This window comes from Acanthochromis polyacanthus, chromosome 13, assembly GCF_021347895.1.
Source record: "Acanthochromis polyacanthus isolate Apoly-LR-REF ecotype Palm Island chromosome 13, KAUST_Apoly_ChrSc, whole genome shotgun sequence".
Classification (NCBI taxonomy): Eukaryota; Metazoa; Chordata; class Actinopteri; family Pomacentridae; genus Acanthochromis; species Acanthochromis polyacanthus.
The window spans coordinates 7067725-7093347 of NC_067125.1; the positions used below are offsets into that span (position 1 = coordinate 7067725).

General features: G+C 40.0%; 1 protein-coding gene across 2 annotated transcripts in view; it reads left to right on the forward strand.

The window, feature by feature from the left end:
* The window catches only part of lrrc75a (leucine rich repeat containing 75A), an 86664-nt gene that overhangs the window by 25728 nt on the left and 35313 nt on the right, over positions 1-25623 (forward strand). For both annotated transcript variants that reach the window (XM_051957836.1, XM_051957837.1), the window contains exon 3: positions 21399-21511. In XM_051957836.1, coding sequence (XP_051813796.1) covers positions 21399-21511 — 113 coding nt within the window. The remainder of the gene's footprint in view (positions 1-21398; positions 21512-25623) is intronic.

Consider the following 25623-nt stretch of genomic DNA (forward strand, 5'->3'; position numbering starts at 1 on the left):
TATTTATTTTATTGTCCTTGTAGCTTCTAAATATGCTAAAAACCTCAGAATAAAATGAGCTTTCATGAAATGGACAATTAGATTAATTTTTTTGTGGAAAATTAATCAGTAAAACTGTCAATAGGTTAATGAGTAGAAAAAGAGTCTGTAGTGGCAGCATGAGACTCTTGTCCATGCAGCTAATTGTTTTTATTGAGATATCAAAATTACAGCTTGTTGTAAATTATGCCTAGCTGTTGAAAAATCTCATTCAAGTCTCTTCCAGATATGCTGAAACTGTCAGGAGATCAGTCTACTTTATTTATCTACTTGAGTTCTTTTTAATGACAGATTTGGAGAAAAGTATGTTTGTTTGTTTTTTGTGTGTGTTTTTTTTGGAACTTGGATGAAATCCTTCATAATTTTGTTTGACCATTTCTAAAATGTCGACGGGTAAATGACAGCAGCAGTTCTGAGCAATGATATTTCCTCCCTGTTTCTTTTAAACTGTCTTATTAGAATGCTATATTGTCATGCTACATTTGACATGGCTAACATGCTAGCAAAGTGTTGTGGATTTGTACATATAGCAGACACAATGCACTATTTACGTGAAAGTCACGTTTCTGAACACTCTGGCAGGGTAAATAACAAAAACAGCTGTGATAAGAGCTTTTAGAGTCAACCAAAACAGCGGAGTTGTGGGCAGAAACACTGACGTGAAAGACGTCGAGACATTCAATAAAGCTGAGACAAACTGCAGAGTTTAGGAAGAAGTTTCAGTGTTCTCTAGTTTGAGTGACATATTTCACATTACTCATCATCATCTGATCCTTTGTTAATGTAGAAATATTGATTAGCGCAGCTTTAACTTTTGATTCAAATTCATAATTTAGCTAGCCTAGCCACGCTAGACCCATGTTTCTGACGGCACAAGGGTCTAGGGAAGCTCGACAGGGAGGGAGGCGGGCTAAAATGTTGTCTATCAAATCCATCTGCAGCAATTGGGTAGGTATACAACCAATCAACGCAACGAATAGGCTGACGTAGTTCCTAGAGCGCCGGCGGATTGTGGCTAAGTCCCATTAGCTTCCCAACCAGCGGACCCAACTGGTATATTAAGGATTTGCCATATCCCGTCGGCATAAGTCCAAATACGTCTTTCTTCTCAATGAAACACTTAAGTGCCGTCCTTTGTTTATCTTTCAAGTTGAATTTTAGCTTCAAATCTTTAAGGGCTGTGGCCAAAGCCGAGTCGAAAGATAACTGTTTATTGTGCGCCGGTTGTTTCTGTCAGAATCGTCACGCCTCTGTCGTCACTTCGTTACGCCCGCCTTCTGACTCTACACTTCATGGTGATTCGTCCGGCCAGTTTTAGGAGCATCCAGCCTTGAGCCTTTTGGAGGGTAACTAGACCCACCCTGGCAGAGAATTAAATTCATTGCCGTGGGTTGTCTAGCGCGGCTAGGCTATAATTTAGCTTCAATGTGCTGTGACTGCATCAATGGCAGCATCCCCTCGTGTCTGACGTATTTCACTTTTTATGCAGACTCCAGAGTTTTCTCATGAGCCACACAGACTTCTAATCAGTTAATGGCACAATAAAGTGATATAAATTACCGACTGAAAGAGTCCATTTAAAGGTAGCGGTTACTGTTTACATCACTGCAGCCCTGAGAGGTTCACAGTTTCCCTCCACAGAGGAAATTTCCATCAAGCGCTGCCACAGACGCACAAAGAGTTTTCTCAGAGACCCCTCACACCCAACACACCACCCGCTCTGCTCCAACCGGCTGATAACACTGCTTTTATTCAGCAGGAACATGTTTGAAGGATGTTTTCTGAGACACAACAAGCAGAGGAAGGCTGCACTGATTGCTTCACTTCCATCTGCTCTGTGGTGTTAACCCTCATCAGTACACCATGCAGAAAACAGGGGTATGAAACATGTCATATTTTTTTATTTGTAAGTTGGATTTTTCAGTCCCTTTAGTTGATTGTCACATGCATAGTTGCCATCACATAAACCAAAGCTTTTTTGATTCCAACCAGGTTTGTGGTGTAAATATTAAAAAATTGCTTGCCAGACTCCAGCTGGACTCTGCATCTTTTATTTATGTGTGCTTGTTATGTTGCTTTTGTGATGACAGCTTCAGTTGCATTCTTTATTTTTTTATTTAACCAGATAAAAGACCCATTGAGATTGAGACCTCTTTCACAAAAGTGACCTGGCCAAGAGAAGCAGCAACAAACATTAAAATAAACAAAAAAAAAGACAATAATAACAAACATTAAAAAAAAATGCAAATAATTAGATACATAAAATACAGGAGTCAGTAATAATTTAAGAACACAGGCACTGTTCAAAGGATTTCCATTGTCAATAGCTTAAAATAGAGCGGAAGGCTTCCAATGAAACAAATTTTGACAATTTCAGTTCAGATTGGAGCGCATTCCAAGCAGAGGAACTGAAACTGAAACATTCTGCTTCAATTCAGAAGTTCTTACACTAGTATTGTAGCAATGCTCGTTTGCAATCATCAATAGTAATTTCATTGTTTCTTTCATATTTGTATCTATAGAGGACACACTGTTTAGGAAAATATACATTGAGAGGATTTGGACAAGTACAGAAATGTGAAACGGATGAAATACTCAGCTGGACTCCAAGTGTACTGATGAGGGTTAATAGAGCTGTACTGGTGATAGGACTTCTGCTGTTGGACACAGTGTAGAAGCATGACTGGAAACGGTCATACCTTTACAGAATGTACTGTTTTTGTTGTTAGTGTGAAGTCAAATACACCTCCTTTACAGTCTCTAATGGTTGAGTCAGTACTCCAGAGAGGTGACTGAATGAACATCACCGTCCTCACAGCTTGATGAATCAGTCTGATTGATTAAAAACACAGTAAAACCGCCACAGGATTCATGACACACTTCAATGTACAAACAAAAGGACTGAGAGCCCATTTAGCTCAGAGACAGGATTAATAGGTTGAGGTAGTTGTGGTGATGCATAAGTAGAAAATAAACTGTGGATTACATCACATTAGTCCAGCTCTCTGAGGTGAATTTATGGATCACTGAGGTGGGTGAAAGAGGAACTATAGAATCTGCAGTTATGAATTACTGGCTCAGAAACGGGTCCTATCTAAATGCATATCTTTTTAAATTAGATTACACACTAAATGTACACAACACACTTCTATACGCCCTGCATAATGCTGCTGCTGCTGTGAGTAACAAAGCAAACCCTCCACACTTGTGCACAAGTAGATTACAGTAAATCCCAGAAGAGTTCTCCCCATAGAAAGCTATCGATCGATCCTATAGTAAATTTGAAATCGATCAAACAGCATCCTATCCATCGAATTGAATTAGGACCAAACTGACTTTTAATTTAAAATCAATATAAAGAAGCCAGTGGTGTTATAGAATGCACTGTGTTCTGTTGTTACCTGTCATTGCTCAGACTGACAGCAGCAACAAAGAAATGCTGCACTTTTTTTTAATGATTTTTTTTGGCCTTGATTATATAGAACAGTGGAGAGAAGAGTGAGGGGAGGACCTACAGCAAATGGCCATGCTCTGATTCAAACCCATGACCACTGTGTTAGGGACTATAGCCTCCGATTATGGGTTTCCTCCTCAACCAGTTATGCCCAAAAATGCTGCACTTTTGTTATTGTATCTGTAAAGCAAAACAAAACAAAAAAAAGACATAGTATGCATTTGTTCATTGATGCTTATGTTGGATTTTATACGCTTTTATTCCAACATGTAGCAAAAGACAACAAGTGAACCTTCTGTGTGTCATAGTTTCTGCATCGCCTGATTTCTACTAACCTTCAGCCTTTGACAGCCACTCTGACATTATCCTGTAAAATACCATCAGTGACGGTGAGCTGTTAGGGATCAGAGGCAGCAAATTATGATGCTGCCGCCACCATGCTTCACCTTTGGATGGCGTTTTTTTTTTTTTTTGGACCAGGTTCAGTTCTAATGACTCTGAAACCTTTAGTTGTGACTGTGTTAAGTCACTTAGAAAGCTGTGCTCTACTTTTGGAGTCACAGTCACAGAAATTAATCATCTCTATTTATGAATATTTTTTGAAACTTGATGTATATGAGTGTATTTTATAAATCAGCCCACACCTCCAGTCTCATTTCATTGATTGATTGATTGTTTCTCCAGCTAGCTTTTGTTGACGTATTTGGCCTTTAGTGATGCTCATCATTTTTACAACCTACAAAGTGAATGTTTTAATGCTGTATTCAGTATGGAAAAGAATAACACACTGATTTATGAGCTATTATTTTAAATTGTTTGTGTTTTTCTTAGTAAAAGTGGACCATCTTTTAAAGTAAACGTAAATCAAGATAATGCCAAATAGTCATTTCTAAGCTGAACCTTTAGCAAAAGTCTAATTTTAGTGAGCCATACTAAGCCACACACAGCATATAAACCATGTTGTCAGTGGTTTTCTATACAGTAAGGCAGCACTTGAAATGTGTTGTTTATCTTGATGTTGCATGTGCTGTTTCACAGAAAACTGCTAAAAGCACCTGCCGCCTGCAGCTGTTTATCTATCTTATCTCTGTTTGCTCTTGCTTTTTCTAGTTCCTGTATTTGGAACGCCATAAATGACCAAATCTTGTTGTGTAGACACATTTCTAATGAACAATAGCTAGTCTGCCTGGGGGAAATGGTATGTATCTTCACCAAGTGTTTTTGTTTTCATCATTGCTACCATGTCATCATATTTTTTGTTGTTGTTTTTTTGGAGAAAAGCTTCCAGAGAAGAAAATGTAAACAAATAAACAATTTATAAGCTTCTTGGCTTGTGGTCTTAGTGAGAAAAATAGCTTCAATACTATAATGCTGTGCCATGTCTGAAACCACTCTTTCATTCAATCAGTTTACTCCTGTCCACCTGTTGATGTTCAGTAGTTAACTCTATGAAGAACATTGTGCAGCAGTGGATGAAAGTAGCATCCATCCATCCATCCATTCTCTATACACCGCTTTATCCTCACTGGGGTCGTGGGGGTGCTGGAGTCTATCCCAGCTGACTCGGATGAAGGCAGGGGACACCCTGGAAAGGTCACCAGTCTGTCACAGGACTACATATACAGACAAACAATCACACTCACATTCACACCTACGGGCAATTTAGAGTAATCAATTAACCTCAGCATATTTTTGGACTGTGGGAGGAAGCTGGAGTGTCCGGAGAAAGCCCACACATGCACAGGGAGAACAAGCAAACTCCATGCAGAAAGATCCCAGGCCGGGATTTGAACCGGGATCTTCTTGCTGCAAGGTGAAAATGCTAACCGCTACGGCACTGAAGTAGCATACAGCATATGCTTTTTCATTTCATTTGCCTCGTTTTCACATAAAATTATAAGAAAAGCCCTCAGCGAGCGCAGTCCTCCTCCAAGGCTGCTCAGTCATTGAATCATTTCTGATGGATGAAATCTTGAAAAAAAATCCGTGGCAGAAATCACGGCAACGTAGAATGTGTCCATTTAATATAGATGTAACCACAAACAAAATGACCTTCCGCTGAGCACAGACGTGTGTTCTGCATGTGTACATTATGTACGGATACCGAATCACGTGACCTAAATATGTAGCGGGAATTGATGGAACTCTGAAACACCCCCACAATTGAATCAGTTGTTCCCTGTATCGTTTCTGATGGATAAGTCCTGGTAAGTCCTCAGCGGTGAATTTGTAGTAGGATCACAATCATGTGTTCATCAGCAGGCAGCTGATGTAGTGTTCACTTGTTGTCATGGTTACAGTGACGCTGTGCCGTTATCTCTCAGTGATACAGAAATCTTTAACAAATCCATGGATCCAGACTATAAGCTGCATCACTGTTAAAATCTAATCACTTGGTCCTTGTGTCATTTCTGACCTTTCCTAAAAATTTCATCTAAATCTGTTGGTCTGTTTTTGAGTGATGTTGCTAACAGACAGACAGACAGACCAATGCTGATCGTCACATCACTCCATTGCATTCCTTTGCAGAGTACTAATTCTTGCAGCTGCTTCAAAATAAAAGCCTTCCTGTAGGTTTAGAGGTAAAGTATACCAACAGCAGAAAGAAATTTGCATGAGCTGTTTGCAAATTCAGCTCAGACGCAGATGTGTGAGAACAGGTGAAACAATTCCTCTTTCTGTCTGGTTCCCTGCGTGACTGCCCCAGTTTAGTCCAAGGACACTGCACCATTGAGGGTGGAGACAATCACAGTTTGGCCCATAATGCTGTAGGTCAGCGGCTTCATCTGATGGGAGGCTCAGGGGATGTTAATATGGTCACGACAAGGTGAAACATTATATACGGCCATGTGAAGGACTGAGCTGATTCCATCCAGATTATAGTCGGCTACAAACCGTAAGCAAAGCATCCATGTTTTGTTGCAGGTTTCAGAAATGCTTGGTGTAAGGCATTTTTTGGCTTGGGAGAGCATTTAGATGTGGATTTGCACTCATCATACAGAGCTTTGTGGTGCTGATTTAAACAGTCAAACTAATAAGCTCTGTTGTCTTGTGTGGTGGCAACAGTTGCAAGACACTACAGACAGAATACCCACTTTAGATAAACCTTATCCTCTCCAGAGCCAAAATATTGCCATATAACTGATAAAGCAGGACTAAATCGTCCTCTTCAGTGTTTCTCTCGTGTTCCTCACTCATTTTGCTGGGCCTGCATGTTCACAACCTGTGTGATCTGTGACTGAAGTTTTAATAATACACTGCCATTCAAAAGTTTGGGGTCACCCAGACAATTCCATGTTTTCCATGAAAACTCACACTTTTATCCATGTGCTAACATAACTGCACAAGGGTTTTATGATCATCAGTGAGCCTTTCAACACCATTAGCTAACACAATGTAGCATTAGAACACAGGAGTGATGGTTGCTAGAAATGTTCCTCTGTACCCCTATGGAGATATTCCATTAAAAATCAGCTGTTTCCAGCTAGAATAGTCGTTTAACACATTTACAATGTCTGGACTGGACTTATGATTCATTTAATGTTCTGTTCATTGAAAAAAATGTTGTTCTTTCAAAAATAGACATTTCTAAATGACCCCAAACTTTTGAACGGTAGTGTACATCTAAGAACAATGCGAAGTGTTTTTTAGTATCAAACAGTCGAAATTATAGCATGATGTCCATCCATCATCTATACACCGCTTAATCCCCATTAGGGTCATGGGGGGGCTGGAGTCTATCCCAGCTGACTTAGAGTGAAGACAGGAGACACCTGGACAGGTAACAGTCTATCACAGGACTACACATAGAGACAATCACATTCACATTCACACTGACAGACATTTTAGAATCACCAATTAACCTCAGCATATTTTTGGACGGTGGGAGGAAGCTGGAGAACCTGGAGAAAACCAACGCATGTACAGGGAGAACATGATCCATGCAGAAAGATCCCAGGAAGGCCGGGACGTGATCCAGGGATGTTCTAGCTGCAAGGTGAAGGTGCTAACCAACGAGCCACTGTGCAGCCCGGCATTATACTCATTCATTTCAATATAAATTCTTAACAGCAGACTTATGGCTATGTGAGAGAATTAAAAGCACAGGTGTATCTAACAGCATAACTGATGGCTGATGTCTTCTAATATTTTAAATGTTTACATTGTCTAACCCTACCCCTACACTGGTCTAGTCGAGCAAAATGAAAACACCTGTGCAGGTATTTAATGCTTGTGAAGGACCTTAAATTATTCCCTTTTATTATTTTATTTGATATATTTATTGCCTGTGTGTTCAGATCATGAGTGTAAAATTTATCGGCATAAAAAGTAAAGGTACAGCCATATACACTATTTTCTGCAACGCGTCATGCTACGGCATGACGCGTTTGAGTTAATTAGCCTTGCTTTACAGTCTATGCCAATGATGGAACAATAAACAGTTCATTCTGAAGATAAAATGCGAATAATACATCTATGAATAGGATGTATGAGTCATCCTTTATCTGTGAGCTGATGTGTGAGGGAATTCGATGCATGAGGTGAAAAGGTCAGCACGAGCTAAACGAGATTACAATGAAGCATTAAGTGTAAAGTATATGTGTGTGTGTGTGCGTGTGTGTGTGTATCAGTAGTTAAATCAGTTGAGGAGCAGCAGGAGGAAAGGGCTGACGGTTTGTGAAAAAGGAAATTCCTCGACTCCAGAATTTCACTTCAGCGCATCCTGTTCTCTCAGTAATCCTCCTTTGTGGAATATCCTTCCTAGCAGCTGTCCTCCTCCACCTTTACTGAACACACACATTACACACGAAACGCACATGCACTGACATTCATGTTCACACACACGCTCACACAGGCTCAAGGACTTATCCCGTAAACAAACACACACCAGCACACATGTGATCACACACTCGCTTTCACTTCCTGCCGTCCTCACACGTTGGATGTGACACACGGCAGAGAGTGAAAGGTCTATTCATTGCTGTGTGACACCAGCTAAGCAGGGTGGCACGTGAATGTGTACAGCAGAACCGAGCTTCTCTGCTCCGTCACTGCAGCTGCTCCCATTCTCCGGGTTATTTTCTCCTGCTTTACCTTCATATTCTTCCCATTTCACACCTCTCCAATCTTCTCTCTGCTGCTTTGATGCCCTCTCACTGATCTTCTGCTGTTCCATCCATCCGTCTGAGTCTCCACTTTCCTGGAGCTGCGATTCCAACAGTTCAGAGGTCAGCTCGACGTCACTCTAAAACGTAATATCTGTGTGTGTGTGTGTGTTCAACTCTGCTGTTAGTTAAATATCAGATAAGAGCCAATCTGCCTCCTCATGTTATATCTGACATGAAATATTTATTTATTTACAACATCAGATAGAGCTTCTGTAATTTAAACAGATGGCAGGAAATCTGAGAAAAACACTCGGAGATTCAAAGAAAGCAAAAACGAGAAAAACTAGAAAAGCAGTCAGAGAGCGCAGCACTCCGCCAAAGATGCTCAGTGTCTGTATCATTTCTGATGGATGAAATCTTTAAAAATGCTGAGCACAGACGTGTGTTATGCATGCGTATGTCACGTACAGATACCGAATCACATGACCTAAATATGTAGCTGTCAGCGGGGATTGGTGGGACTCAGAAACACCCCCACCATTTAATCAATTGTTCCTTGTATTGTTTCTGACAGATAAGTCCTGATGAGTCCACAGCGGTGGATTTGTAGTAGGATCACAATCATGTGATCGTCAGCAGGCAGCTGATGTAGTGTTCACTTGTTATCATGGTTACAGTGACACCATGCTGCTATCTCTCAGTGATACAGAAATCTTTAACAAATCCGTGGATCCAGACTATAAGCTGCATCACTGCCAAAATCTACTCATTTGGTCCTTGTGTCATTTCTGACCTTCCCTGAAAATTTCATCCAAATTCTTTGGTCTGTTTTTGAGTAATGTTGCTGACAGACAGAATAACAGACGGACAGACAAACATACGCTGATGGTCACATAACTCCGCTGGTCCTTGGACTAAAAAGGGACTAGTTTGCTTCATCATACACGTAAGTGAACCCATGACTGATGTATTCAACCCTGTAGCCTTCATCAGGAGTCTTCATCACTGTGAAGTCTCTAATGCACTCATCACAGGTGTATCTATCAGTCCCAGCCTTGTGTCCTCATGAATAACGTCCATATGTTTCTGTGTGTGATTCTGCACCTGCAGGTCGTCATGGTGAACACAGTATTGTTGCGTCATGTCCCTCTATTGAATGTAATCCAGGATGCTGCAGAATCATCTCATTTTGATGGTTATTTCATGTCAGACCCCCCCCCCCCCCCCCCCCCCCAAGTGGGCATAAAAATGGATGAATAAAGGAAGACAATGATTGGTAATTATCATAAATTCCATTATTAATTCATCCCCTCTGTTAGACTCCATCTATCATTGCTGAGGTCTTTGTGTTCAGTACGTGAGCATAATTTGATGCTTTTAAATCTACTCTTTACCCGTCTGTTGCTCACCAGCTCACTGTTTACTTATCCATTCACTTTCTTTATTAAGCAGAGATGTACACTACGAAGCAGGATTTACAACTAACAAGATACATCACCATGTAATGTAACTTACAGAGCAGGTGATGTTCAACACATATAAACTCTCATGGAAAGTAGCATCACCACTCTTAAAAAATCTCATGGAGCTTAATGTGTGATAGTAAGAAGAGTTTAGATGTGAGAGAAGTAGATTCTCAGTGGAGGAAACTTCTTTATCCACCATTGACTGCAAGTAATTTTGAAACCATTTTATTGTTCTATAGTAGGGGTGTCAAACATGAGGCCCCCGGCTCGCAGAGGGTCCAGTGCAACTCATATGATGACTTTGTGTAAAAATAACAGACAATACTCACAATTACTGTGAGAATATTTAAAGACAATGACCATTTTGCAGTATATTGTGTGTCAGCAGCTTTAGCATCACCGAGTTTGGTTTGGTGATGCACTGCCACAACTTTGATGCTGTTTTGATGTGTATATTTTCTATACAAATGTTATATATTTGTATTGTTGTATTTGTTTTTCCTGAGTGACCTTGGGTGTCAAGAAAGGTGCTCACAAATACAATTTATTATTAATATTATTATTATTATTGTATACACCACTGTTCAAAAGTTTGGGGTCACCCAGACAATATCATGTTTTCCATGAAAACTCACACTTTTATCCATGTGCTAACATAACTGCACAAGAGTTTTCTAATCATCAATGAGCCTTTCAACACCATTAGCTAACACAATGTAGCATTAGAACACAGGAGTGATGGTTGCTGGAAATGTTCCTCTGTACCCCTATGGAGATATTCTATTAAAAATCAGCCGTTTCCAGCTAGAATAGTCATTTACCACCTTAACAATGTCTAGACTGGATTTATCATTCATTTAATGTTATCTTCATTGAATAAAAATGCTTTTCTTTAAAAAATAAGGACATTTCTAAGTGACCCCAAACTTTTGAATTGTAGTATAAACACACATATTCATATATAATACATTAAAGGAGGCTAATAAAGTCCTGCAGTCTTGCACTTTTGAACTTGATGAGTGTTACAGTAAACCGGCTTACTGGTTTGAATGACATTTTAGATTTGTGCTTTATTTGCTCCCAAAACCATTTAACATTTGGAGCAACTCAATTTATGGAGCTGCAATCATAGTCAGATCTAATAATGGGCAGCGATATCGATAAGTCTATTAACTTACAAAGACATTTTATTAACCCAGCTTTCCCTCCTGACGTTGGCAGCTGTTACCGTCAGTCTGCTTAAATTCCTCATATGGTTTTAGGAATATCATTTGTCCTTCTAGTGAGAAATGTGTAGCTCCAGACGTGTCCATGTTTGTGCCCAGTAATCTGGTGCCAAAACCACCGACATGCTCCCTCAGGATATTGATCCATTTCAAATGTTGGTCAGTGTTTTCCCATCCATTCACACTGTTTACCAACCAATCCCTCGGCTCATTAATCCATTTGCATCCACTTCTAATTTTTTTTTCCACCAAATGACCCTTTCAGAGCTTCATACGTTAGATAAATAAGTGTTGTTTTCTGTGTTATTGTTGTCAACACTCCATGAAAAGAACAAAGCTAATGAAATGAGCTTTTCTAACGTGTTACCCGTGTAGCCACAGCCTGAATCTGATCTTCTGTACCAGAGGAGCCAAAAATTCTAGTTAAAAAGGCTAGTTTTAATTATTTCTGCACAAAATTAAAATTAACAATGTCATTATGACCTCTCAGCGTAAGCATGAAAGGTTGTTCAATATCTGTCTATAACACAGTACAGCCCACTCTTCCACATGTCCACACACAGCATGCAGTGATTCCTAAGCTGTTCACACAACAACGTCTATATTTACATCTCGCTATTGCACGCCCTCCAACATGTTCCTCTCGTCAACCCTCCGCTTGATTATAAACTCTAAATCAAAACGTGGAATTGGCAGATATGTTGAAGTGTAAAGTAAAACTGTAAATTGGCACTTTTCAGGTGAAAATGAAGATTAAATGAATAAAATACAGCAGTGAGAGAGCTGCTGTCCGACAGAGAATGATTTATAACACATAATGTTAGTCAGCAGGAAATTATTCATTATGAAACCAATCTTTTCTCTAAGTTTTCAATTTCAAGCAATATTATCAAGAGTGTTTTCATTTATTTAATATCCATTGTGATCACTAACAGTGTGTGGATGGACGATAAGCTTCATGAAATTGTAACCAATTAGGTTTTTGTTCTACAACATCTCAAATATCGGTTTATTTCTGTGCCACATCTGTGAACGGCCTCTTGTTTCTGATTCTTCTTCTTCACTTCAAACTCTTATTGACGTTTCAGTTCGATAGTCGAGATGGTCCCCGTGAGATTCCTATTCCAGTTGAGGGATGTCATTTACTGGATGAAAAGAAGCCAAAATGCAGTCTAAATTGAACTGAAGTCAAACTGAACCACAGGCCATGCATGTCTGAGGAGTCGGAGTGGTTAACGGTGTGTAAGTCGGTGTGTAAGGACGAGTACCGCTAAGTTATCAATTAGTCGTAAATCACTGCTGCTTTGGTTCCAAAACTCCCAGAAAGACACACACACACACACACACACACACACACACACACACACACACACACACACACACACACAGCAGTACAGTACTTCACCGTTGGTTTGTCTGTCTGTCTGTTCGCAACATTACTCAAAAACGGATGTACGGATTTGTTTTCGCAGACTCCAGCACCCCCCCACGACCCTAGTGAGGATAAAGCGGTGTATAGAGAATGGATGGATGGATGGACAATGTCAGGATAAAAAGAATAGGAAAACCTCCCGTTACTGCAGACTGGCAGCACGCTAACGTATTTATCCCCATTTGTGCCAGTCTTGTAGTAACAGCAGTAAATGTTTAAATTGTCTGTTGTTATCATGTTCCATTTTAAGGTGGTTTGTAACTGAAAACAGCTAAAAATGCAGCAAAAAAACAAACTGTAATTTTAAGATTTTCTTTTACTGGAACCCTGTAAGAAGCATGGCAAGAATTATTGTGTTCCCTCACAACATGCTTTTTATTACATACCAAGGATCACGGCGGAGTTTTGTGACAATCGCCGTGGTTTGTCCCTCTGTCTGTCTGTTAGCAACATTACCGGAGAACGGACTCACGGATTTGGATAAAATTTTTAGGGAAGGTCAGAAGTGACACAAGGATCAAGTGATTAGATTTCGGCAGTGATGCGGCTTATAGTCTGGATCCACAGATTTGTTAAAGATTTCTCTATCATTGTGAGATAGCAGCACAGCTTCACTGTAACCATGACAACAAGTGAACACTACATCAGCTGTCTGCTGACGATCACACGATTGTGATCCTACTACAAATCTACCGCTGTGGATTTATCAGGACTTATCCATCAGAGATGATACAAGGAACAACTGATTAAGGTGTGGGGGCATTTCAGAGTCCTATCAAATTCCCGCCGCCCACTACTTATTTAGGTCACATGATCCGGTATCCGTACATAACGTACACACGCCTGTGCTCAGTGCAAGGTCATTTTGTTTCTTCAGTAAATCGATGATTCTGAGCCTCCCTCTGCATCTCTTGCTAGCTTGGTGCTGTAACAGTCACAGTGCTTTTGACTTTGATTATTTCAGTAAGAACACAGCAAGTGTTTCCTGCTGGGATCAACAGCGCTAAATATAAACCTCTGGTGATGAAATGCTGAATGTTTTTATGCCTTTTGCTTACTAAAGACAGTGTAGCGAATGCTGAAACAGGCTTATCCGTGATATCTCCCCCCCCCCCCCCCCCCCCCCCCCCCCCCCCCCCCCCCCGTTCAGAGCCCATTAAATGATTCCATCCTGAGCTCAGGCCATAATTCTCAGTCAGCTGTCCGCCAGGTCTTCCCCTGCACCTCCTGACCGCTGGAACGAGAGCAATAAGATTGAATTATCCAGACAATTCGTCTGCAGAATCGAGGAAGAGTTTAGCAGTAATTTACCAGAGCATGTAGGGCATACAGTGAAAAATAGGGCTGAAGTAATGGCTCCATTTGTGCCGTGCAAACCAACTTTATCAGCAGGCTAGCCTGAAGGGGAGAGGTGGAGATGAAGCGGACAGATAAAAAGAAGGAGAGAGACGGAGACAGGGAAATGAGAGAGGGAGAGGAGAGGTCATCAGTCCTCCGGAGACTGGAAGGATTCATAGATGTGTTCTGTATCAATAATGGAACGAGGAAGAGGAAGAAAGAGGGCAGCAGGACAACGGAGGAGGGAGAGGAGGAAACGAGATGAGCAAATGAGAAACTGAGAGAGTGATGGTGGAGGAGGGAAAAAAAGGAGGAAGAGTGAGAGCTGGATGCAGAAACATGTGGACAAGGCCCCAGTGAAGCTGTGCTTTCATCGACCGGAGCTCTCTCATTCATTTCAGCACAGTTCAATCCATGCAGCTTTATTGACACGATGGGACTCTTCTTACTGTACATTACTGAGAGTGTCAGTGCACAACAGCAATGCATCTCCACTAAGACCGCACAGATACACAACAAGAAGCACACAAAAGGGCTGAAATGTTTGTCTAAAAACATACAGTCTCAGTAATTGCTCAGTTATTGACCATTTCAATGTGCGTTATCCATATATTGTAAATGAAAACAACAGCATCGTGTCTCTCTGCATCTAGGCCACTGTATTTTAAGCTTGACATTCATGCATATTTGAGTTTATGCGATGCCCTCTGAAAGGTTTTTATCAGACCAGGAGCCACAAGATATCCTCACAGTAAAAATGCCAGTGTAAAGGAGCAGAGTGATATTAGGAATGGTACTGTTTTGCTGCAGATGTTAATATGAGCTTTTAAAAAGAAAGAAACAAAAGATAAATTACTTAAATATGGGATATCACTACATTTACATGCATATAGACAAAATGAACTTCATTTAGAGGACGCATAAGGTCCTGGTAAATGTGTTGAAGGTAAATTGGGTGCAGTGTAATGGAGGGCGTGTTGTAGGGTACAGCTGGGTAATAGTAAGAGTGACAGGGCGATTTATGAGAGCTATAACCTGCTGTGGTCACCACTTTCCACTGGACTGTTTGCTCCAGTAGTAAATAATCACAGAAAAGAAAAATGCAAACCAGAACAAATCATCAAAAGCATTTAAAACTCAAACAAGTTAACACTGCATTTACTTTTATCCCCTTTTTGTCATTTTACATTTGTCTGGCCATGTTTTCTATTTTTGATGAATAGGCATAAAGAAAATGTTTTAAAAAATGCATAACCTGAAAAATTTGTTTCCAAATGTCGGTTAGCAGACATTAAAAGTAGAGGGTAATGGAGTCAGTGCACAACTGTGGAACTTTTTCTCACATAGTTGACATTTTTTCAGTTTTCAGGCCTAAAATCAACATGGCCGCCTATAACCAAACACCACATGGTATTTTAGAGGAAGATTCTTCTAAATATTTTATACAATTGAGTAAAATTGAAATTAAAAGTTATTTATAAAGATAGTGTAGTAAACCTGTTGACTACTTTATATTAAATAGCTCAGAAAGCCTTGGAGTCTTCCAGTCTTTTCTTCAGGAGGAAATGACATCATGTGGAGCAGGTCATGTGATCTGGAATTAACGCACGTCCTGGAGAGGTATTTTTGTAATGGGGAACTTAACTGAAAGTGATTTCTCAAACACAAGTACAATTTGTTATTTTCCATATAAAATTTGATAAATTGCCAATAAAGAAATATCGGTCATGATTATCTGAACTTACCAAAAAGAACACAATCAAAACTATTTTTGAATAAACTCATTTTATTATTGTTTAGCTAATTAGAAGGTGGTTGTTTTTATATTCAGATGGTTATTTAGTTGACATTTTAGTGATAGCCAGTCACTTTTTATTAATAACTGATTGTTTCTATAATAAAAAATTGTGGAATTTAGAAAGACATAATTATAATAAACTTAAAAAGCTTTTTTTTTTTTACTTAAAAACTTAAAAATTCAGAAAAGATTTCTCCAAATTTATAAAAAAATTAGCAAAATTTTCAGGAAAAAAAATCCTGAAAACTTTCCCTCAAAAGTTTCATTTTTTAAATAAAAAATCCCCAAATTTGACAGTGAAATTCACTGGATTTTGGTAGATTTTTTTTCTGAATGTTCTTAAACATTTTTTAATTTGTTTTTTCCATCAAAAAATTTTCAAAAATGTCCTTAAAAAAATTTGAAAATGTGGAAGTTTTCACTGTGAAAATATATATTTATTTTCCCACGTTTTTAAAACTTTAAAACGGGTCAATCTGACCCACAGGACGACAGGAGGGTTAAATCTATTGTTTTGTAAATATTACATCTTGTCCTTTCTGACCACAAAAATAAAAAAAAATAACTATAAAAGTGAAATTTATGTGTGTGTGCATGCAAAAGAAAAAGAGAAGTTGCAGTTCACATTGTGCTGCAAAAAACTGAAAGTACAAAAAACAGAAATAAAAGTTCTGTGTCTGTGAATCTAAAAATATTACACAATAAATACAACACGTCCACAACTTCTTTGCAACTTCTGACCACACAGATACATTTGTGGGAACATCTTCACAGTTTCTCTCAGGGAATTATTATCACTTCACTTAATTTGAAAAATGAGGACTTTATTTAGCAGCCAAAGCAGTGAAATGACTTTTCATTGCTTGCCTCTGGGTAGAAATTCATTTACTGTCACGAATGCTGCCTGGAGCTGGGCAATGGTTCTTCTGCTTTACTGTTCGACTTTTGCCCTTCAGTATTTTACAGAAAAAAGGCAGAAATACACACTCAGACACTGCTCACCTCCTGGGTTAGTGAGCGCTGAATGTCTTTGTTGATATCACTTCTTCCCCTCACCATCTGTTTTAGACTGAATACTAAGGAGCCTCCAGACCTGACTCACCACCTGAATAAATGCATTTCAATACAGAAGCCTCACACACACACACACACACACACACACACACACACACACACACACACACACACACACACACACACACACACACACACACACACACACACACGGTGATGGTATAGTAGAGGGCTGTGGTGAGTCACTAACTCGGTTGCTGTATGTTAAACTGCTTCCTCATTTCCACGATGAAAACTCAGCCTTGGGATGTTGGATGTTCGTGATTCATCGGTGTTTTACGTCACAGCCAGCAGAAATGGCTCCACACGACCGTTATTTTACATTCACTCATCCGAGGTATCCAGGAGAATCATGTCATTGTGGGAAAATTGAAAACCTGCTCTGTCCATAATGTGTTTCATTTCATCGTATTCCGTGCGAATGCGCTGCAGGGCGTGTAAACCTGCAGTTCAGACACTCAAAGACACACAAAGTAAATGTAATGTAGCAAAGACTCAGTAATTGTGGAAAGCCAATCAACACACCATGTGCAGATCATTTCCCCAGACTCTCCTTGTTTCAGTGTGCTTGTACGTGTCCTCCCACATCAGAATCTTGACGTTGACAGAAGGTGCGTTTGCTAATTCTTTGCTCCAGTGGTCCCTGTATCCTCTAATTATATCTTTTCTTGTCTGTTGCCACTGTAACACTTCACTGCTCTGTTTTATTCAGTGATAATGTTGTGACCAACGTGATGTTTTCTCTTCCCTTCCCAGCTCTTACTACTCTACAGCTCTGCACCAGAACCGTACATTATACCTGTTGCATGTTCCATACAGACACGTGTTGCGTGTACATACTCCGGTGTGAGATTTACACTTGTCACTTATATTACAGGTCAAAAGTTTTAGAACGCCACAATTTTTCCTTTTTTTAAAAATTGAAATTCAAGTAATTCAAGTCCAATGAATAGCTTGAAATGGTACAAAGGTAAGTGGTGAACTGTCAGACATTAATAAAAAGGTAAAGCTACCCAAAAGTGAGCAATAATGTACATTTTATAATTATTCAAAAAGGCCTTTTTCAGAGGACGAGAAATAGATTAACAATTTAAAGCTGTTCTGGAGCAATGGAGGTTGATCAAGCCTTGAAAGTTGGTGCTACCAAATCCTACAGGTCAGAGGTTCATCCTACAGAAAGATAATGACCCAAAACATCAGTCCAAGCTCTGTCAAAACTACCTTAGAAAAAAGAACCAGATGATGAGCTTGAAAACATGGAGTGGCAGCACAGTCTCCAGACTTAAACCCATGGAGCTGGTTTGGGATAAACTGGACAGAAGAGTGAAAGCAAAGAACCTACAAGAACCACACATTTATGGGAACTTCTGCAACAAAGTTGGAAGAACTTTCTGAAGAATATTTGATTTCCATTGTGGAAAGAATGTCACGAGTGTGTTCAGCTGTTACACACGTGGACAAAATTGTTGGTACCCCTCAGTTAAAGAAGGAAAAACCCACAATTCTCACTGAAATCACTTGAAACTCACAAAAGTAACAATAAATAAAAATTTATTGAAAATTAAATAATCAAAATCAGCCATCACTTTTGAATTGTTCATTAACATAATTATTTAAAAAAACAAACTAATGAAATAGGGCTGGACAAAAATGATGGTACCCATAACTTAATATTTTGTTGCACAACCTTTTGAGGCAATCACTGCAATTAAACGATTTCTGTATTTGTCAATGAGCGTTCTGCAGCTGTCAACAGGTATTTTGGCCCACTCCTCATGAGCAAACAGCTCCAGTTGTCTCAGGTTTGATGGGTGTCTTCTCCAAATGGCATGTTTCAGCTCCTTCCACATATGTTCAATGGGATTCAGATCTGGGCTCATAGAAGGCCACTTTAGAATAGTCCAACGCTTTTCTCTCAGCCATTCTTGGGTGTTTTTGGCTGTGTGTTTTGGATCGTTGTCCTGTTGGAAGACCCATGACCTGCGACTGAGACCAAGCTTTCTGACACTAGGCAGCACATTTCTCTCCAGAATGCCTTGATAGTCTTCAGATTTCATCGTACCTTGCACACTTTCAAGACACCCTGTGCCAGATGCAGCAAAGCAGCCCCAAAACATTACTGAGCCTCCTCCATGTTTCATCGTAGGGACAGTGTTCTTTTCTTCGTATGCTTGGTTTTTGAGTCTATGAACATAGAGTTGATGTGCCTTACCAAAAAGCTCCAGTTTGGTCTCATCTGTCCAAAGGACATTCTCCCAGAAGCTTTGTGGCTTGTCAACATGCATTTTTGCAAATTCCAGTCTGGCTTTTTTATGAGTTTTTTTCAGCAGTGGTGTCCTCCTTGGTCGTCTCCCATGAAGTCCACTTTGGCTCAAACAACGACGAATGGTGCGATCTGACACTGATGTACCTTGGCCTTGGAGTTCACCTTTAATTTCTTTGGAGGTTGCTCTGGGCTCTTTGGATACAATTCCAACGATCCGTCTCTTCAATTTGTCATCAATTTTCCTCTTGCGGCCACGTCCAGGGAGGTTGGCTACTGTCCCGTGGGTCTTGAACTTCTGAATAATATGAGCCACTGTTGTCACAGGAACTTCAAGCTGTTTAGAGATGGTCTTATAGCCTTTACCTTTAAGATGTTTGTCTATAATTTTTTTTCGGATGTCCTGGGACAATTCTCTCCTTCGCTTTCTGTTGTCCATGTTCAGTGTGGTACACACCTTTTCACCAAACAGCAGGGTGACTACTTGTCTCCCTTTAAATAGGCAGACTGACTGATTATGAGTTTGGAAACACCTGTGATGTCAATTAAATGACACACCTGAGTTAATCATGTCACTCTGGTCAAATAGTTTTCAATCTTTTATAGAGGTACCATCATTTTTGTCCAGGCCTGTTTCATTAGTTTGTTTTTTTAAATAATTATGTTAATCAACAATTCAAAAGTAATGGCTGTTTTTGATTATTTAATTTTCAATAAATTTTTATTTATTGTTACTTTTGTGAGTTTCAAGTGATTTCAGTGAGAATTGTGGGTTTTTACTTCTTTAACTGAGGGGTACCAACAATTTTGTCCACGTGTGTATATCTGCCAAAGGTGCTACTTTGATGAGCCAAAAGTTTAGAATACATTTTGGTTTCTAAATTGATTTTCTTCATTTAATTTGTTTATTTGTCCTATGCTTTCATTTCAGAGTACAATGAGACAATAATGTGCATAATTTCCGATAAAAAAACTAGAGAAATTGGGGTGTTCTACAACATTTGACCGGTATTGAACATATGTTGGGTTTTTTAAAATTAGCCTATTTGTTGACAGGTAGCTTTAGAATTAGTAATACATGATACTTTATAAATAGACATCTATTAGAAGTTTACATTTCCGCAGCTTATCACTGTAGCGTGGCTTTTTTTTAAAGTCTCTCTATCCTTTATCTGAGTTCCAGTAGCGAGAGCCGTCCCTATGGAACCTCCTTCAGGGCCATTTTCAGCAGCACAGAACAAACTCTACATTGTTCTGTTTTGTACATGTTCATAGAAGTACATGTCATGGTCAGAGCTGCTGAGTCCTACACTGTACTGGAAGCAAAGACACTGAAAAGCCAGTTAATCAGATTATGAATGTGATTCCTGCAAAAATTCACACTATTAAGCAATATATAGTAAATACAGAACAGTAAACACACAGTGTTCTTAAACAGCTTCAAACTTGTTTACCAAGTGCACCAATAATTCCTTTGTCATTTTAATTTGTTTGCTCAGGGTCATGGCTATTTAAACTGTATTCATTTTCTGGTAGTAAATGAATAATTCAGTTTTTGATTGGATTATGTATCGTATTAAAATCAAGTGGCGACCTCCAGAGCTGCCAGCAACCAAACTGCAGTTCCTCGAACAGCCACTAGAGGTTACCTCCAAAAGCAAGTCACTCCTCATTAACCCCCATGTTAAAATGTCCAGTTTTACAGCAGAATAAACATGTTTACAGCATGGTACAGAAAACAGTTTCAGTCTGTATAGCTACAGGCAGTGGTCATTGTCATAATTTGCACGTTTAAATTGTATTAAAGCTCATAGTTCTGCATAATTAAGGCTGCGGTTACTGTTAGGGACATTTGGGTGCCATCATAGCACAGTCTACCACAGTCACCACACTGAGCTTCTAAACCACTCTTTAGGAGACCTGTGGTTGACAGCATGGAGTGTTTGTCCATCTTGGTATCTGGCCAATATTTAAAACAAGTGAGTGGAGCAAATATGATAATAAAAAGATGCTCTAGGTTTCCAGCGAACATGAGCAGCATTACAGTCATGGTGTGGGTGGAAAAATCAGTGGAAACATTCAGATAAACAACCAGCTGTTCTTCATACCGATACCGCCAATATAGTCACCAGAACAGTTTTTATCATCACCTGGCAGTCGGCTGATAGTTTGTGCGTCTCTGTCTGTGTGTGTCTGATAGGAGGGAGACTCTCTCGGGGCGATGGAAAAGGTTTGTCGTCAGCTGACCTACCATCTCAGCCCCCACTCTCAGTGGAGGAGACAGGGCCTGCTCAAGAGGAAACCTCAGGCCTGGTGAGTGTGTGTGTATTTGTGTGTGTGTGTGTGTGTGTGTGTGTGTCTGTGTGTGTGTGAGCTCATGGTACAGTATGTGTCTGTGTTTTTGTTAACATCTCAGTGTGTCACCAATGTGTCATCATCTGCTGCTCCTTTGGACGCCATGGAAAAATCCACTGATGTCTCTGTCTCTTTATTTTCTCACTCTCTCGTACACACAGTTGGAGATGAAATCAAACCTCTCTGTGTGTCACCTTCGCTGTCTCTCTGCTCGTTTCCTTTCCCCCTCAGACAGTTCTCATCTTCATGCATGCATTGTCACCTAAACTGTATTCGTTTGTGTTATTTCGTCTGGATTTCAGTGCAACTTTAAATCCGGATGTTGCTGAGTGTTGAGTCTGCATTTGGAGTTTTTTATTTTGAAGGTCGACAGCCAAATGAAAATGGAGATTGTGGTTGGATTTGATTTATGTATACTGCAGTATTACACAATATGGAAATTAGCTATCAGAGGCTAATGTAAACAACCATCCTATATCCTTGTCCAGCTCAGCTCCAGTCATTAAAGACTGATGGTAACACTCTTTAAAGCAGTCCTCAGAATGAAACGTTTTATGTGAGCAAAGCGCTGCACGCAGATTTTAAAGTGGAATTAACTTTAATTAGGAATTAAAGAGGAATTAAAAGTCTCATGTAAAAGTGGCCTATGTGGGATTTATTCCTTTTCCTTCATGTCTTGTGAGTCTGGCGTGGTACAGGAGGTATAGAGGTGTCAAGATAAGTTGGTAGAGTGCTTGAAATCTACACTGAGTTCACCATCCAGCGTTTCTTGAGTAACTTCGGAGCAGTTTTTGCACTACGGCAGTTGGCATTGTCCTGCTGTGAGAGGCCACCAGCAATGGGGAGGGCGTTTGTTTGGTTAGCAACAGGAAGGTAATGATTACCTGATTAAAAGAATATAAATGATAACACGAAGACGAAGGACGTGTATGTCCAAAAATCAGACTTCTGCCGTTGCTGCAGACCTGATCCCTGCAGGATGCTGCACACTCTAAATCCAGCTCGAAAGCATCCAGACTTGTTATAAAATGCATCCTGGTGGGAGCAGATGGTAGAAAAATGACATTGTAGCAGAACACATTTGGAGAAAGGATTCCTATTGCTGTGAGAATGGAGGATCAGTAGGAAATGAAAATCTCTCCTCCTCAGCTGTCAGCATAAACACCAGGTGTCACCTCCTCTACCAAACGGTTTGCACACAAATGCAGGAGCGCTGAGAGGAAGAAATAGCAATTCGGTACGGGCCATATAACTGGACCCCTGGTGAGTGTTAGGGAGTGTGTGTGTCAGGGCCTTCACAGCCAGCAAAAGTGATATGCAGCCTTCCTCTTATTAAATAGTGAGCTCAAAAGTTGCTCTGGAAGCAGTGCCTCACCTTTAATGGAATTAAATGACAGCTGAGGATGAAAATTAAAATGAGTTTGGTAATTATCTTAAGTAATTCTGGACTGGTGGATGGGATTTAATCAACGCTGTGTTGCAGTCGGCACTTCAGGCTGTCATGAACTCCAGTCAGAGTTATTAGCCAGAGGAGAGACAGGCCCCATTTACTCTGAGTCTCAGGGCAATGAGAGATGAGATTGAATCATCCATTTGCATGGAGCACACGCCATTAGCTATTTCTCTACACACACACACACACACACACATATATCCATGCTAATTACGTCAGCGCCTCCCACAGTCACAGGCAAAAAAACCCCACTGTCAATTCTGTGTCGCTTCTTCTTGCGCTCACAAGCTTTGGAGTTGTTTGTCAGAAACGTCAGAACATTCTCTGCTAAGACCATCAACTGTATGTAAACACAAGTGTCTCTAAACCCTGCTGAGGTTTATACTGGACAGGATTTAATATTAGCTATGATTTTAACAGGAGCACAACACAATGTTTCACCTGCACACCTGTAATGTAAATGTCATGCAGAGCCACATTAATGTATTTATCTGTTGTTTTTAGCTCACCATGAAATTTGAGTTTTAGGTAATTTAATTCATTAATGTCCATTTAGATTGGATTAGCGTTTTATAGGCACTTTAGTGTACATATGTGAACATTTGCATGATAATTGTCTGTCTAATGAGTGGAAGGGAGTATTCAGCGTTTTGTCACATTATTTTGTAACGCAGGTTTAGGTTAATTCTCCTGTTTCTGTCACTTTGAGACCAGGAGGCTTTTCTTGCTTCAAACAAGCTGAATGATTTTTCATCAAACCTCATTTGTTTTTTATATTGACGCAAACGCTGGTTTGGTCATTTCCTTCTATTTAACAGCTCTATGATTTCATTAAAATAAACTACTGGTCAAAAGTTTTAGAACACCTACATTTTTCCAGTTTTTTAATTGAAATTCTGCATGTTATTGTCTCATTGTACTCTGAAATAAAAGCATAGGACAAATAAACAAATTAAATTAAGAAAATCAATTTAGAAACCAAAATGTATGCTAAACTTTTGACTTATCAGAGTAGCATCTTTGGCAGATATAACAGCTGAACACACTTGTGGCATTCTTTACACAAAGGAAATCAAATATTCTTCAGAAAGTTCTTCCAACTCTGTTGCAGAAGTTCCCATAAATGTGTGGTTCTTGTAGGTTCTTTGCTTTCACTCTTCTGTCCAGTTTATCCCAAACCAGCTCCATGGAGTTTAAGTCTGGAGACTGTGCTGCCACTCCATGTTTTCAAGCTCACCATCTGGTTCTTTGTTCTAAGGTAGTTCTGGTAGAGCTTGGACTGATGTTCTGGGTCATTATCTTGCTGTAGGATGAACCTCTGACCAACTAGAACAGGGATGTCAAACTCATTCCACAAAGGGCCGGTGTGGCTGCAGGTTTTTGTTCCAACTAAGCAGCATCACACCAGACGTGACTCATTTAATCAACCAATCTCAGTCTCCAGACAGGTGATTGGTCAGACTGTGTGCTCTAGGCTACAGCATTTAGTTCCAACATATCTACAGCACACAGTCTGACCAATCACCTGTCTGGAGACTGAGATTGGTTGATTAAATGAGTCACGTCTGGTGTGATGCTGCTTAGTTGGTACAAAAACCTGCAGCCACACCGGCCCTTTGTGGAATGAGTTTGACATCCCTGAACTAGAACATACCAGAGGGTTCTGCATGGAGCTGCAGAATGCATTCTACAACTTTTGACCTGTAGTGTATGCCATGATCCCCTGTCTTCAGTGTCATTTTACTCATCCATAAGTGATCTGGTTTGACTTAAAAGTTAAATCTAATTGGATTAATGTTATAAAATAGTTCAATGATGAATTGGCCAATAATAATACAGTATACAACTCAAGCCAGCCAAGAATTCTTCTGGTGGCAAAAGTCTGTTTTACAAATCAGTACAACAGCTGGGTATGCTGGGTATACTGCAGATTGGGGCGGCATGGCTCAGTGGATAGAGTGGCCGTCTTGCAAACGGAGGGTTGCTGGTTTGATCCTCAACCTGTCGTGCTCATGTCGAGGTGTCCCTGAGCAAGACACCGAACCCCTAATTGCTCCTGGTGGGTCGTGGTTAGCGCCTTGCATGGCAGCTTCCGCCATCAGTGTGTGAATGTGACGTATCATGTAAAGCGCTTTGGGTACGTTGCAGGTATAGTAAAGCACTATAGAAATACAGGCCATTTAGCTTTTAAACATACTGCATATCGGTACATGTATATTTAAGGTGGGATTTTTCATTACAATCCTTTAAGCGGAGGATAAGGTGTAATATAGCCAGCAGGCTAAAGGTCATATAGCCTGCTGGTTGGAGATGTTTCTTATATTTTATTGATGCAAACGAGTAAATCGTTGGTTTTTAAGCACCGGTGGGGCTTTACAAACAAATCAAACTAAGTGATGAATTTAAGAATAGCTGATGCAGTCAGGAGTTTAGAAATGCTGAAGTCGCTCCAAACAGACGAAAGGCAAACTGTTTACTTTCATCAAAAGCACTGCTTCATTGTTTCTTGCTGCTTGTGCTCTTTGGCACTATTCTGATGCCAAGCATCACAAATTCACTTTGGCAAGTAAAGCACAATCCACTAATGACTCATAGCAGCCCCTCTTTTAGCCAGGCG